The sequence below is a fragment of the Vicia villosa genome, unplaced genomic scaffold, assembly GCF_029867415.1.
Source record: "Vicia villosa cultivar HV-30 ecotype Madison, WI unplaced genomic scaffold, Vvil1.0 ctg.001217F_1_1, whole genome shotgun sequence".
Taxonomy (NCBI): Eukaryota; Viridiplantae; Streptophyta; class Magnoliopsida; order Fabales; family Fabaceae; genus Vicia; species Vicia villosa.
In genome coordinates, this window is record NW_026705539.1 from 356,865 (window position 1) to 371,770 (window position 14,906).

A 14,906-nucleotide genomic window follows, 5' to 3' on the forward strand; every position below is an offset into this window, starting at 1 on the left:
GTTACACATGTTGCACTAGAACATCCAAATTAACTCTATTCCTATAAATCTTCTTTGTAGAGTAAATCTTGGATTAAATAAATCTTCCTTCTTAGCGAATCCAATCAAATCTTCTTTGACTAAATCAAACCCAAATCTTTTATATAAATTATATCATCCAAATCTTTTAATAAAATCTTTTTTAAATTGATTTTAATTAGCAAACTAATTCCAACAACAATCTTCTCAATGTTAATTCAACATATACTTTGATCAAACTAACGATAATAATACATAATCCAAGATAAACATTATTTGAAATGAATATCATTAAGAAACTAATAGTATTGAGAGTATTAAGGATGACCGTGTAAATAATGTTTTAATAGTCATAGTAAAGGAGTAATTAAGAATTATCTTTTAAATATATTTAACAAAAATATACTCTTGTACTATAGAAAAACATTGGTAATAAAAGCTAACGGGCCTATAGAGGCCTCTAAAATGTCATAAAGTGGGTCATATTTTGCATCCACTTTTGTCCTCGCTTATTAAAACCTGATCATTACACACCAATATTTCACAACATTTAAAAACAAATGCAGATAGATATTGTTTTTTCGGTGCCTTATTTTAAACTAACATGTTTTAAGCATTCTTTCATCTGGTTTAAAGTCACCAAACTAGATAACTTGTTGTAACCAAAAATAAAATCATAAACTTTGTGTTGTAGTGATATCATAGTGATCAATAGTCAAAAATCAATGCCAACCCAACCTCCTAGATTTGACTAAACATACTATCATCTAGAATTCTCCTTGTATATCTAATTTTGTGAAAGTGATTTTTTGTTGCATGTATGTAATAACTAACTCCACCAAACATGGTCTGAGCTATACTATAAAATCTCTAGATCTAGCACTTAAGTTGTCACTTGTCTAATTTATTTGGTCCAAAAATACACACTTTCACATTCAAAAATGGCATCTATCCGTTTCTTTTCCTTAGCCATTTTATTCATTCTGTCACTTTCCAGCATAGCCAAAGTCCAAAGTGGTAGCAGCAGCAGCAGAAAACTTCTGGCACCAATATTTCCTAATATAGGCAGAATTCCAGGCTTAAGGCTTCCTCCTTTACAACCAGTGACTGAATGGCCAGAATACAGATTGCCTCCACCCATCATCACTTTTCCACCAGTGATTGCCAAAACAAAAACAACCACGGACAAACCATGATCACATTGTATTTAAGTGCCATTCTTCATTATTCATATGTACTAGTAATAATCAGTTGAATAAAAGAAAGTTTCATGTCTATTATATCTGCACAAGCTCTATTTCTAAATATATATGTTATCATGATCAGTGCATGAAAAAAATATCAATTTGTGGCTGCTGGGATTCGAGCCCAGGTCTCCACGGCCACAACGTGGAATTCTTACCACTAAACTACAGCCACTTGATGTGAGCAAGTTGAAATTTTAATTACTAGTAAAAATGACTATTGAATGATTACGTAATCTTCTATTTCCGTGATTAAAATTTATAAAGTTTGTGGTTCAAATAATCTAATATGAAGTAGAGGTAACAAAAATTGTGTTTAATCTAATTAATCCAAACTTAGAGTTAGAGATGGAAATATAAATAAACTTCCAAATTGACATCATCAAAATCCAATACACGCACACACAGAGCATAGAAGTGAGCAAACAACCAACCACTACTTCAGCATCAGCAGCAACGACGCGACTCAATCGCAAGTTCGCAACATTCTCCAATTTTTGCGTAATTTTTCTCTTCATACGATACTCTGTTACTGCTTCCTCCGATTCATTTTCATTTTTAGGGAATGAATTCAGAATTTCATTTTCATTTCTTGATTCATTTGTAGATGATGCTATGTATTAATCAGGGAAATTGAAAATTTGGTTCTTTTTAGATGGATCTATAATCTGTGCATGTTGATTCTTCTGTATAGTTTTTAATTCTACTGCACCAATTTTTGATAATTAATTTATGTTTACTGAATGTGATAATTGCAGGCCCTTGTAATTGTATTCTTATAGGATGGGGAGTGTTACTGAAGGGAAGTTGAGGTTTTGTATTGACAGAGGCGGAACTTTTACTGATGTTTATGCAGAAATTCCGGGTCATCGGAATGGGCGAGTTTTGAAGCTTTTGTCGGTTGATCCGTTGAACTATGATGATGCGCCGGTTGAAGGGATACGGAGGATTCTTGAAGAGTTCAGCGGTGAGAAAATTCCGCGGAGCTCGAAGATACCTACTGAGAAGATTGAGTGGATAAGGATGGGGACAACTGTGGCAACGAATGCGCTTCTAGAGAGAAAGGGAGAAAGGATTGCTGTGTGTGTGACTCGAGGGTTTCGTGATTTGCTTCAGATTGGTAACCAGGCTCGTCCTAGTATATTTGATCTTACTGTGGCAAAGCCTTCGAATCTTTATGAAGAGGTTGTGGAGGTTGATGAGAGAGTTGTACTTGTTCAGGAAAATGAAGAAGAAAATCAGGGTGGTTCTTTACCTGTTGTGAAAGGTGTTTCTGGAGAGCTTGTCAAGATTGTGAAGCCGCTTGATGAAGAAGTGTTGAGGCCTGTACTGAAAAGTTTACTGGAGAAAGGAATTAGTTGTCTGGCTGTTGTTTTGATGCACTCGTACACTTTCCCACAGCATGAGCAACAGGTTGAGAGGTTAGCGTTGAGTCTGGGATTCAGACATGTTTCTATATCGTCTGCTTTGTCTCCCATGGTTCGTGCTGTTCCTCGTGGTCTAACAGCTAGTGTAGATGCTTATCTGACCCCAGTTATTAAAGATTACCTGTCAGGATTCATCTCCAAATTTGACGAGGGACTTGGCAAGTTGAATGTTCTGTTTATGCAATCAGATGGAGGACTTGCGCCAGAGAGTAGCTTCTCGGGGCACAAAGCAATTCTGTCTGGTCCTGCTGGGGGAGTTGTTGGTTACTCACAAACTCTTTTTGGTCTTGAAACAGAAAAGCCATTGATTGGGTTTGATATGGGAGGTACATCCACAGATGTGAGTCGATATGCTGGAAGTTATGAGCAAGTGCTGGAAACTCAAATTGCTGGTGCCATAATTCAAGCACCTCAGCTTGACATAAACACTGTGGCTGCTGGAGGTGGTTCAAAGTTGAAGTTCCAGTTTGGCGCTTTTCAAGCTGGACCAGAATCAGTTGGAGCACACCCAGGTCCTGTATGTTATCGGAAAGGTGGAGAGTTAGCAATTACAGATGCCAACCTTGTTCTAGGTTATGTCATTCCTGATTATTTCCCATCCATATTTGGGCCAAATGAGGATCAGCCTCTTGATGTCAAGTCAACAAGAGAAGAATTTGAGAAGCTTGCCAAGAATATAAATGCTTATCGAAAGAATCAAGATCCATCTACAAAAGACATGACAGTGGAAGAGATTGCACTTGGCTTTGTGGATGTTGCTAATGAGACAATGTGCCGTCCAATAAGGCAGTTAACTGAAATGAAGGGTCATGAGACAAAGAATCACGCACTTGCTTGCTTTGGAGGTGCTGGACCCCAGCATGCTTGTGCTATAGCTAGGTCTCTAGGTATGAAAGAAGTGCTTATTCATAAATTTTGTGGGATCTTAAGTGCGTATGGAATGGGATTGGCAAATGTTGTAGAAGAGGCGCAGGAACCTTATGCTGCAGTTTATGGAACTGAATCTATTTCTGAGGCTTCACAACGAGAAGCTGTGTTACTGAGACAAATTAAGCAGAAGTTGCAAAGTCAAGGATTTAAAGAGGAGAGTATTTCAACGGAGACATATTTGAACTTGAGATATGAAGGCACAGACACTGCCATCATGGTCAAAAGGCTGATAGCTGAAGATGGAAAACCAATTGACTATGCTACTGAGTTTGTGAGACTGTTTCAGCAGGAATACGGCTTTAAACTCGAGAACAGAAATATTGTGATATGTGATGTTAGAGTTCGTGGTATAGGAGTTACCAATATATTAAGGCCACAGCCAATAGAACCTGCGTCTGGCAGTCCTATAGTTGAAGGCTACTATAAGGTTTATTTTGGAAATGGTTGGCAGGAAACACCTCTCTATAAGCTTGAAAAGATGGGGTATGGCCATACCATGTCTGGCCCAGCAATCGTTATGAATGGTAATAGCACTGTGATTGTAGAACCAAACTGTAGAGCCATTATAACCAAATATGGAAACATCAAAATTGAAATTGATTCACCCTTGAGCAGCATTAAAATATCAGATAAAGTTGCAGATGTTGTACAGCTCTCTATTTTTAATCACAGATTTATGGGTATAGCCGAGCAAATGGGAAGGACTTTGCAAAGAACCTCAATTTCAACAAATATCAAAGAACGGCTTGATTTTTCTTGTGCTCTATTTGATCCGAATGGGGGCCTAGTTGCAAATGCACCTCATGTTCCTGTCCATCTAGGAGCGATGTCTAGTACAGTTCGGTGGCAACTCAATTACTGGAGTGACAATTTGAATGAAGGTGATGTTTTGGTTACTAATCATCCTTCAGCTGGAGGTAGCCATCTTCCTGATATAACTGTTGTCACACCTGTTTTTTTCAATGGGAAGTTGGTATTTTTTGTTGCAAATAGAGGCCATCATGCAGAGATTGGGGGTATTACTCCTGGAAGCATGCCTCCATTTTCAAAGTCCATATTGGAGGAAGGAGCTGCCATTAAGGCATTTAAGCTTGTTGAAAAAGGCATCTTTCAAGAACAGGGAATTATTAAACTTTTACAGTTCCCAGGCTCCGATAACAGTGGAACTAAGATCCGAGGAACTCGTAGGATTCAAGATAACCTATCTGATTTGCATGCACAAGTAGCAGCAAATCAAAGAGGAATTTATCTAGTCCTTGAGCTTATTGAACAGTATGGACTGGAAACTGTTCAAGCTTACATGAATTATGTACAGCTGAATGCAGAAGGAGCAGTAAGAGAGATGCTGAAGTCAGTTGGTCATAGAATTTCATCAGAGTCAAATGAAAACTCTGTGACAATTGAAGAAGAGGATTACATGGATGATGGATCTGTTATCCATTTGAAACTGAGTATTGACTCTAACAAAGGAGAAGCAGTTTTTGATTTTGGTGGGACTAGTGCAGAAGTTTATGGTAATTGGAATGCACCAGAAGCTGTCACAGCTGCAGCTGTCATATATTGTATTCGCTGTTTAGTGGACGTTGATATCCCTCTCAATCAAGGCTGTCTGGCTCCAGTGAAGATTCTTATTCCAGAAGGCTCATTTCTCTCTCCTAGTGATAGCGCAGCTGTGGTAGGAGGTAATGTCCTTACATCTCAGAGAATCACTGATGTTGTATTTACTGCATTTCAGGCCTGTGCTTGTTCACAGGGTTGTATGAATAATCTTACATTTGGAGATGATACTTTCGGGTACTATGAAACCATTGGAGGTGGGAGTGGGGCTGGACCTTCTTGGGAAGGAACCAGTGGAGTACAGTGCCATATGACAAATACAAGAATGACTGACCCAGAGATATTTGAGCAAAGATATCCAGTTATTCTGCACAAGTTTGGACTTAGAGCAAACAGTGGGGGAGATGGACTTCACAGAGGTGGTGATGGGCTTCTCCGGGAAATAGAGTTTAGGCGCCCAGTTACTGTTAGTATTCTTTCTGAGAGACGTGTCCATGCACCAAGAGGGCTTAAGGGAGGAAAAGATGGTGCACGTGGTGCTAACTACATTCTAAAGAAAGATAAACGAAAGGTATATCTTGGTGGTAAAAATTCCGTTGAGGTGTTTCCCGGAGAAATTCTTCAGATTTTGACTCCTGGGGGTGGTGGATGGGGTTCTCCGGTGTAAGGTTTCTTTCTTTTGGATGAGAAAAGTCAATAAAATAGCTTCATGTAGGTTTCTTTCTTTTGGATGAGAAAAGTCAATAAAATAGCTTCATGTTTGATGCGTTACTCATGTAGTGTTGAAAGTGTATCGTGGGAAAATGCAAAACACACTCTGATATAAATCAATAATATTCAAATAATAAAATTTCTGTCTCAATTTCTTAGTTTAATTATTTTCAGAAATCTCCACCATAATTTAAGCATGACAAGGGCAATAAATATTGTCCTTCAAGGTAATGTTTTTGCATGGTGATAATATTATGTTAGCATTCCTATTCACACATTTCTCGGTTATCACATGAGTATCTTTGATCGATCAGAACTTTTCAAGGTTTCCCCGATGTCTCATTCAGAGCTAAAGGTGTAGGTAATATAACTAATAACCCATATACAATAAAATCTACTGTTGAGTTGCGAACTACTAAGCTTTATTCAGATCTCAAATGTTAATTAAATTAGACACTTTTCTCTGTGCATTAATTCATGAGAAGAACAAGTGTGTATAATGGCAGAAAAAAGAACAGCGGAGAACTAGAGGAAACACAATCAATTCATTTGCATCATGATACCATCCTTGATATAGTTAGCATTATGGAAAAAAAATATACAATTAGGTTGCATCAATGGCATACTCAGTTCTCCCTAGACAGTCTTAAAAACTAGAAACAAATCAAACAATATTACAGAGAAGCCAAGTGTGTAAAAGCTACAAAGCATATCATAGCAACACAGAATAGCTAAGACTAATTTATTCAGTCCCACCATTGGTGTACTGCAACTCCCTCATCCCTCAGCCTTCCATACAAAGTCAAGCACTCCCAATATGCTCTACCACTCTTCTTTCTCTTCCCATTCTGCCACCACTCATTGTTACATTGGAGGAACAATTCATCCACCAAGCAAATTGTATTTTTCCTCATCATTTCCTCCACCACATCCGCTTCAGCCTTCATCACAACATACTCATCCTCTTTCACATGTTTAGACAACCAAGCAGAAACATCAGTTTGGGGCACATTCCGCTCTGATGTAACCTGTAAACTGTGAATTTGAAATTTGGTACCCTTCATTGGGTAGTTTCTCTCAAACCATTCAATAGCTGCTTTGTTTTCCTCATGCAAACCCACACCAACAAACACTCTTCGCTTATAACCATCTAGAGAATCGCCCAACAACTCATGCAGATATCTGATCTTCAAGTTCTTGTTTTCTTTTGCTGAACCCTGTCTTGGTGGCTCAAGGAGCACGTCTTCCAGACCCCTTAAAGCAGTTGCCTTAGCCACTGATGCAAACTGACAGAGCCTCCTCTTAGGCGAAAAATCCACCAAGCTATTTTCCACACCGACTTTCCTCAATGCTACAAAAATAGAATCATATCGCCTAAGATACACAACTCTATAATTAGATTGTTTTCTAAATCCAGCATTTGATGAGTAGTCATCAACACTCAATGGAAAAGCTACAATGCCATTAACTTTAAGAACACTGTCAGCAGATACCGCATCTTCAAAGCTTGTGGTGAAAACAAAATCATAAGACTCATGATGCATAACCACATCAACCCCACTGTTCCAATTAAACAAAGAATCACCACCTTCAAACCCACGTGGAGGGCTCATAATAAGAGCCTTATCCTCCTTTTTAAGAAGACCCTCATCACCCAAATCATGAAGAAAGGAATTCAAAACGTCAACATTGATGGACACAGAAGTTGAAGCAGTAACAGCAGTAGCATCGAATCCAGTCAAAACTGACCCTTTCAGTAAGAACCTCAAGACAGGAAATGCAACAAGAACCAAAGACAAAAACAAAGACCGTGACACAATACGTAAAAACCTTGCATCAGTAACCTTAATCACCAAGAAAGGACCAGAGTTAAAACCAACTCTTCCACCTTGCAGATACTGCTTACCCATTTTTGGTAAGCTAAAAACGAAGAGGACCCAGATGCAGAAAAGAGTGGAAAAAAAGTGGGAAATTCAGCGAGTGCAGAACCTTGAAGCGGTGTGGTTTCCGCCCACAAGAGAAACATGTGTACTCTGCTTTCTAAAAGAAAGTAGCATCAACAGTTTCATTCTCTCTACCTCCATGGTTTCTCGTTTTCTTATCAGAACGGTGTCGTTTTGGTCGCTTTGCTTTACCCAGTTGTTGCTGCCATGGAACCGCACAGCACCATCAGAGGAAGAGAAATTGATTGATGCTTGTGGATTGATGAAAATGGGAATTTATAAAGGAAGAGATGATAATGATTGTGCTTAATTTAGGAATCGGATTTGATTTTGGTGCGCGTAAGAGAAGTGTAAATCAAATTTGTTTGGTTTTTGGTTAAATTAAGGATTTCTTAGGTTGGATAAGCTGGAAAAAAAAATTTAAATAACCAGGTTTGTTAAAAAAAATACAAAAAAAACCATGTTTTCAGGGTATTTACCAAACTGTCTAGGTTTGGGATATCAGTATACTGAATGCGCCAAATGAAATGGCGTATTAGTGTAAATTTTAGGAGCATGCGCCAAATGAAATGGCATGTCCTAAAATCCAAAATGTTTGCGCCAAATGGAATGGCGCATAAGTCTAGGGTTTTTGCCCTAGAAGCCAAACCATTTGGCGCCTTAGTTCTAGGGCTTTTTTTTTTATTTTTTTTTTCAATTTTTTTTTATTTCATTTTAGTTGAATATATTAAACTTAAATATTTTTTTATTTTATTTGTTACGATATTTACAGAATTAAATTTGAAAAATATTTTTTTTGCCTTATAAATGTAATGCAGGAAACGAAAATCAAAATTGTAACATCGATTAAAATATAATTTAAGAACTAAACATCGATTACAACATAATTTAAAAACTAAACATAGGTTACAATTAATTTCAGAAACGATACCAAAGATTAATGAAAAATACAACAACATGATCAATGACGTCCATCACCAAGATAGCCATCCGTTCCGCAACCTGGTCTTATAATGGGACGTTTACCGCGATCGTTGATTCCGCCGCGAATATTGACACCGCCTCTTGCCCTAGCTCTACCCCTGTCCCTTTGTGCTTCTTGTTGGGTTTGTGTCACGGGGGCTGGTACTGGGATGTCGCGTGGATCGCTGTCTATGAATTCGTCGACGCCCCCATAATTATCCGGAAAACCGCTGTTGTAAAGTCGGCTACCCATTCCCTCAAATGTGTTTATTCGTGGTGGTGGAGTGGGGTGGGAAAAGACCTCCGGTTCATAGCATCCCGCAGCACTAGAACTACCTTGGTTAAAGCCGAATTGGTTTGTAGGTGTTGCGTAGCCGGAGGGGGCGCCACGGTAAGAGGATTCACCATGAGGACCATCGTCGGGACTAAGATGAAGGCTAGATGAACCGGGAGTTAGGTTTTGGCCGAATCCCCTAGAGGACCCAACAAATGTTGCAAATCCGAATGGTTGTGAGTGGGTCTGATATTGGTCCGAGGAAGGATGGCGGTCTTCATACCCTTGTAATGGTTGAGATTGGGATTGGAACATATTCGATTGGCGGATGTTGCGTGCGGAACGGGATGGAGTACTGAAAATATTTTGTTGTTGTTGCTGGGGTTGTTGTTGTTCCTGGAGTTGTTGTTGTCGTTGTTGTTGTAGGAGTTGTTGTTGGCGTTGTTGCAGGCATTGTTGTTGTCGTTGCTGAAGTCGTTGTTGTTGCCGGAGTTGTTGTTGTTCTTGTTGTTGTTGTTGTTGTTGTGGTTCTTCTTCTGGTTGTTGTTGTTGTGGCAAGATGTAGTTCTGTGCACGGGGATCATTCAAATAGAATGGAGCTGCAAGAAACAGGTTAGGGGTTGTGGCTGTACGATACCAACTCATGTACGCAGGAGAAGGTTTCATTTCATGGTCACTAACGGGGAAATTTAGGACATACTGCCGACGGTTCTTCCACATTTGGCGATGCTCGGGTGCAAAATCCTTCCAGTTTTGGTGTGTCCATTGATGGTTCACTCTTCTTAGGTGCCACACTCCCAAGTCAACAGGAAGGTCGGGTATCCGTTGGCGCATCCCAAATTGAAGCATCACCCGGTCACTTTGATGCATTTCTATTATGTTGTACCGGATTAAGCAGCACTTTGTCGTCCAGATTTCTGCATCCTGAGCTCTAGGCTCATACTCACACTCGAGATACGGTCGCCATATGAACTGCATGCATGAGATTTATACATTACTTCGGGAAATTTTTTTTACGGAAAATACTTATAAAAAAGAAGAAAAGAATTAGAGATAATACTTGATGGGGTCCAAGGTGATCAATTAGTGTGCGGTACATTGTGATATTTGACCGCGGATTAAGTTGGAAGTCCATTTTTTTCACACAATATCTACAACAAAAATATAATCATCCAGTTAGAATGGAGTAGAATGTGTAAGGAGAAAATGGTATACTAAAAACTTACCTCAAGGCATACGGAAAGTCCCAACTTCCGTTGTTAACCGGGGCCAGTATGGGCATCCTCCACCACCCCCACACCTGGACCAACAGGGCGCATCCATAGAATGTGCAGGACTCAGCAACCGCGTTTTTGCATAGTGACTGGTACAAGGTAGCCAGTACCGCAGACCCCCAGCTGTACAGACCAACTCTACTAAAATCCATTAGCAAACGAAGATACATAAAGTTAACCGTGTTACCCGTGCTATCCGGGAACAAAACGTTTCCAATAAGCAACAATATATAACACCTAGTTTTCTGCAGTATGGTCTCTTGGGGAGACGCATCATTCAAGTGAAAATTTTTATAATGCTCCTTTAACCTCTTGAGGTTAACACCTTGCCCCCTAGCACCAACGGCTCCTTCTACCAAGTCTATTCCAATTGCCTCTTGGCATAAGCTATTCGCCTGCATAACACAACCATTAATTGCCTTACCATCAACAGGAATGCCGAGTAGCATATGAACATCTTCAAGGGTGATGGTGCACTCCCCTGTTGGAAGATGGAAGGTGTGTGTCTCGGGCCTCCAGCGTTCTAGCAAAGCAAGAACAAACTTGTGGTCAATAGAAGACTCGGCGATCCTGCTAATCGGACCGAAACCAGCAATGTTCAGGTATGGTATAATGCGCTCATCCGGTGCGATGGTATGTTTACTACGAGTGCGAAAACGTTGAACGTTCTGAAAAGAGTAGGCATGCCCATAAAAATCAGTTAGTATATCAGGGACAGTTGCATGATTTTAAAGTAATACTAATACACTTACGTAGGTAGCGATGTTCTGGGGGGTTCCTCTGTGTGTTTCGCCCATGGTTAGGAGAGACATGGTTGAAGGCTGAAAATTCGTAAGCTGATTGCAAAAGGATTGTTCTAAGAGTAGATGAGTGATAATGGTGATGTATCTCCAGAATTCCAAGTGCTTTATATATTGATGAGGAAAAAAACGGTAACATCATGCATGCTTGACATGTCAACACAGCCATAAGTGTTTGGTGTTGCTTCTGCAGGATGTGTTGGCATGCATGCAGTCAAACTATCGGTGACAAGGCATGGTGGGATGCATGCAGCTCAGGTCTATGTGACAGCTCGGGTAGCATGCATGCAGGAGTAGGAGGAATCCTGGCAGGAAGCTGATCAGGAATCTAATCAGAAATTTTTGCAGTCGCATGCTTGTTAACAGTAACTCCATGCTGGTTTACAGTAACTCCTGGAATCGTTTCAGAACATGCAGGTGGGGACCATGTGGGACCAGGTGGGCCCCTGGGGTCCACACATAATACATATGCGCCAAATGATTTGGCTTATTCTCCAAAAATTCCTTCTTATGCGCCAAACCATTTGGCGCCTTCCAGTTGAAGTTTTTCACTAATGCGCCATTCCATTTGGCGCATTAGAAAGCCCTATTTTTTTTTTTCAAAATTAGGGTTTACGTGTGTGCCTTGTATACGAAACCCTAATTGTGATCCAGACCTAAGGCAAGACTTCAGACCCTCTATAAATTAGGGTTTACTGTGTGCAGTAGTACACACAAGCAAAAAATGAGATCTCGAATAAGGCCAGATAGCTCGCACCGAACTACAGAGCCTCCACCCCCTGTGAGGCGTTTCGACTATCAACCGGACTATCGTCGAAGGACTGGATACGTCATTTTCTCTGCCGTCAAACCTCCTATGCAGGTGTTGTTTTGGAACATTCAAACCATGGACCAGCTTAAGAGAACCCTCTTAAGGTTTTTGGACGGAGAGTGGAGTCCAGGCGAACAAATCAGATCTATCAAGAGACTTAGAACAAGGGGCGGTGTTTTTCTTGAAAGAGAGCGTTGGTGGGAGACTATGGAGGACGACATTCAATGCACTCGAATGATGGAGGACAGAGAAGACATTGTCCTAACCGTTGTAATTTCCTAGATGTCGCAATTTCTTTACCCTTTCAGTTACTTTTGTACCGTCCAATTAAATGCTCTGAGCATATATTAATGAAATGTTTTTTTAACATCACCAAGTTTCCTATTAGTATTTAAGTTATTAATAATTAACAAAGTTATTTTCCTCTGTATTTCACCCCCTATAAATGTAGGTATGAGTGTGTGGAGTTGAAGTACCAACTCTTTCTTCATTCTTACTGCAAACACTAAAAAATGAACTCAGTTTGGGCTGTCGTTTTTTTTGAGGAAGGTAGGCACATGCGTGTCTGCCTTAACCCCCACTGGAATTTCCAGAGAATTGTTAGAGCCATCAACACTGGGTTTCGTCAACTAGATGGTCCAACCAGAAAAGTTAAACAGATAGATTACCGTTGTCCATACATTACGTTGACGGATAATAATCCAGAAGGCACCTACATGTATTATTGGGACCGTGTGAAAGACGATGTGGACGTGGATCTAATGTTTTGGACATACAGTGGAGAGGTTAACCGAGGCGTTGAAGATCCACTTGTTCTTGCAGTGATACTTGAGTAGTTTAGATTAGGTGTTGTTTTCTTTGTTGCAATGATCGAGCGTGTACTACAAGTTTTTATTTGTTATTTTGCAATGTAATATTGTGATATACCGGTTGTTTTGGGTTGCCAAAACCGGATCGTTCAATTAAAATTAATTTGGTCGTTGTGTTAATTATGGTTTTTTGAATATTAATTACGCTATATAAATAAATAGATAAAAAACCATATATATATATATATATATATATATATATATATATATATATATATATATATATATATATATATATATATATATATAAATATATATATGTAAATATATTTATATATATATATATATATATATCTATATATCTATATATATATATATATATATATATATATAAATATATAAATATATAATTATAAATAAATATATAATTATAAATATATATATAAATAAATTAATATATACATAAATAAATAAATATATAAATATAAATAAATATTTAAATAAATATTGATATATATATATATATATATATATATATATATATATATATATATATATATATATATAAAAATAAATATTTAAGAACTAGCTGCTAGATGTAAGGTGCATGCATGCTTTGTCTAGGGGGAATCGTTGCAGGAATCTTACCAGGAATCGTTGCAGGAATCTTATCAGGAATCGTTTCAGGACATATGCAGACGCATGCTAGGGTACATGACATATATAAATAAATAAATAAATATATATATACATAAATAAATATTTATATATATACATAAATAATTATATAACTATAAATAAATATTGATATATATATAAATAAATAAATATATAATTATAAATAAATATTTTATATATATATATATATATATAAATAAATATTTCAGAACTAGCTGCTAGATGTAGGGCTGCATGCATGTTTTGTCTAGGGGGAATCGTTGCAGGAATCTTACCAGGAATCGTTGCAGGAATCTTATCAGGAATCGTTTCAGGACATATGCAGACGCATGTTAGGGTACATGACATATATAAATAAATAAATAAATATATATATATACATAAATAAATATTTATATATATACATAAATAATTATATAACTATAAATAAATATTGATATATATATAAATAAATAAATATATAATTATAAATAAATATTGATATATATATATATATATATATATAAATAAATATTTCAGAACTAGCTGCTAGATGTAGGGCTGCATGCATGCTTTGTCTAGGGGGAATCGTTGCAGGAATCTTATCAGGAATCGTTGCAGGAATCTTATCAGGAATCTTATCAGACGCGTGCTGGGGTACTTGACATAGATCAGCGTGTCTATGTGTTGGCAAGGCTGTAAGAAGCACAATTTATAAGGCCACCCAATATTTTCTAAACGTTACAAGAGAACCAACAATTTTATCCAATCTGACCTGAGCTTACAACACCCAAACACTTTCCCAGACAAAATGACTTCATCAACCCAATATCTTGTGCATGCCCATCTGAACGGCGAGACCTACTCTCATGAGATAGCCAGTTTTGTGATGAGAAACACTCAGGTTGTACCACTGTTGTTGAGCAAAAGAGCAACATTTTCGTACTTCATTCAGCGACTATACTCTAAGATTGCAATGGGTCCTATTGCAAGCGTTTTTTACCAATGTCCCAATTTCAATGAAGACAACACCGTCAAGTTTTACGAGATGGAGATTGCCAATGACGAAGACTTGCAAGATATGTTTACCACCCACGAATACTCTGGGTTGGATTCCATCGAGCTGTACGTTACTCTTCGGGTAGAGACACAAGAAACTAATGTTGTCCAGTCACAAGTTATTGACCCACCAGTCAACGAGCAAGACGAGGTTGACGTCATTGACGAGGAAGAAGACGATCTGGAAACTGAATTTGACGACATGGTCAACGAGGAATCCGACGACGAGCAGCAAACGTTGGTGCCTCCAGCTCATGCGTACGCACCTCCAGCACATATGAGTAACTTGAACCTCCAAGGTGACGAACCATCATCTGACATCTTCTTCACACCCTACATACAAAATGACGAAGAATTAAAGGAAGGAGACAAGTTTCCTTCTAAGGAGGCATGTCTGAGAAGAATAAAAAAATGGCACATGGCGAACAA

The 14,906-nt window shown here is 38.4% G+C and overlaps 2 protein-coding genes and 1 non-coding gene across 3 annotated transcripts; 1 reads left to right on the forward strand and 2 right to left on the reverse strand.

Annotated features, from left to right (window-relative positions):
* Positions 1 to 1,365: 1,365 nt before the first annotated feature.
* On the reverse strand, positions 1,366 to 1,437 carry TRNAH-GUG (transfer RNA histidin (anticodon GUG)). Its single transcript has one exon. It is a non-coding gene; the product is annotated as a tRNA-His (tRNA).
* A 154-nt stretch (positions 1,438 to 1,591) lies between these two features.
* LOC131634056 (5-oxoprolinase 1-like) lies at positions 1,592 to 6,054 on the forward strand. The gene is made up of 2 exons (XM_058904736.1): positions 1,592 to 1,763; positions 2,021 to 6,054. The coding sequence occupies exon 2, from the start codon at positions 2,046 to 2,048 to the stop codon at positions 5,841 to 5,843; it is 3,798 nt and encodes a 1,265-aa protein (XP_058760719.1). The 5' UTR covers positions 1,592 to 1,763; positions 2,021 to 2,045; the 3' UTR covers positions 5,844 to 6,054.
* A 281-nt stretch (positions 6,055 to 6,335) lies between these two features.
* Positions 6,336 to 8,233, reverse strand: LOC131634057 (uncharacterized). The gene has a single exon (XM_058904737.1). The coding sequence runs from the start codon at positions 7,795 to 7,797 to the stop codon at positions 6,634 to 6,636; it is 1,164 nt and encodes a 387-aa protein (XP_058760720.1). The 5' UTR covers positions 7,798 to 8,233; the 3' UTR covers positions 6,336 to 6,633.
* Positions 8,234 to 14,906: the final 6,673 nt, after the last annotated feature.

What these genes read in the sequence shown, in the direction of transcription:
- LOC131634057 (XM_058904737.1), bottom strand. Translation starts at nt 7,797, where the DNA reads ATGGGTAAGCAGTATCTGCAAGGTGGAAGAGTTGGTTTTAACTCTGGT.
- LOC131634056 (XM_058904736.1), top strand. Translation starts at nt 2,046, where the DNA reads ATGGGGAGTGTTACTGAAGGGAAGTTGAGGTTTTGTATTGACAGAGGC.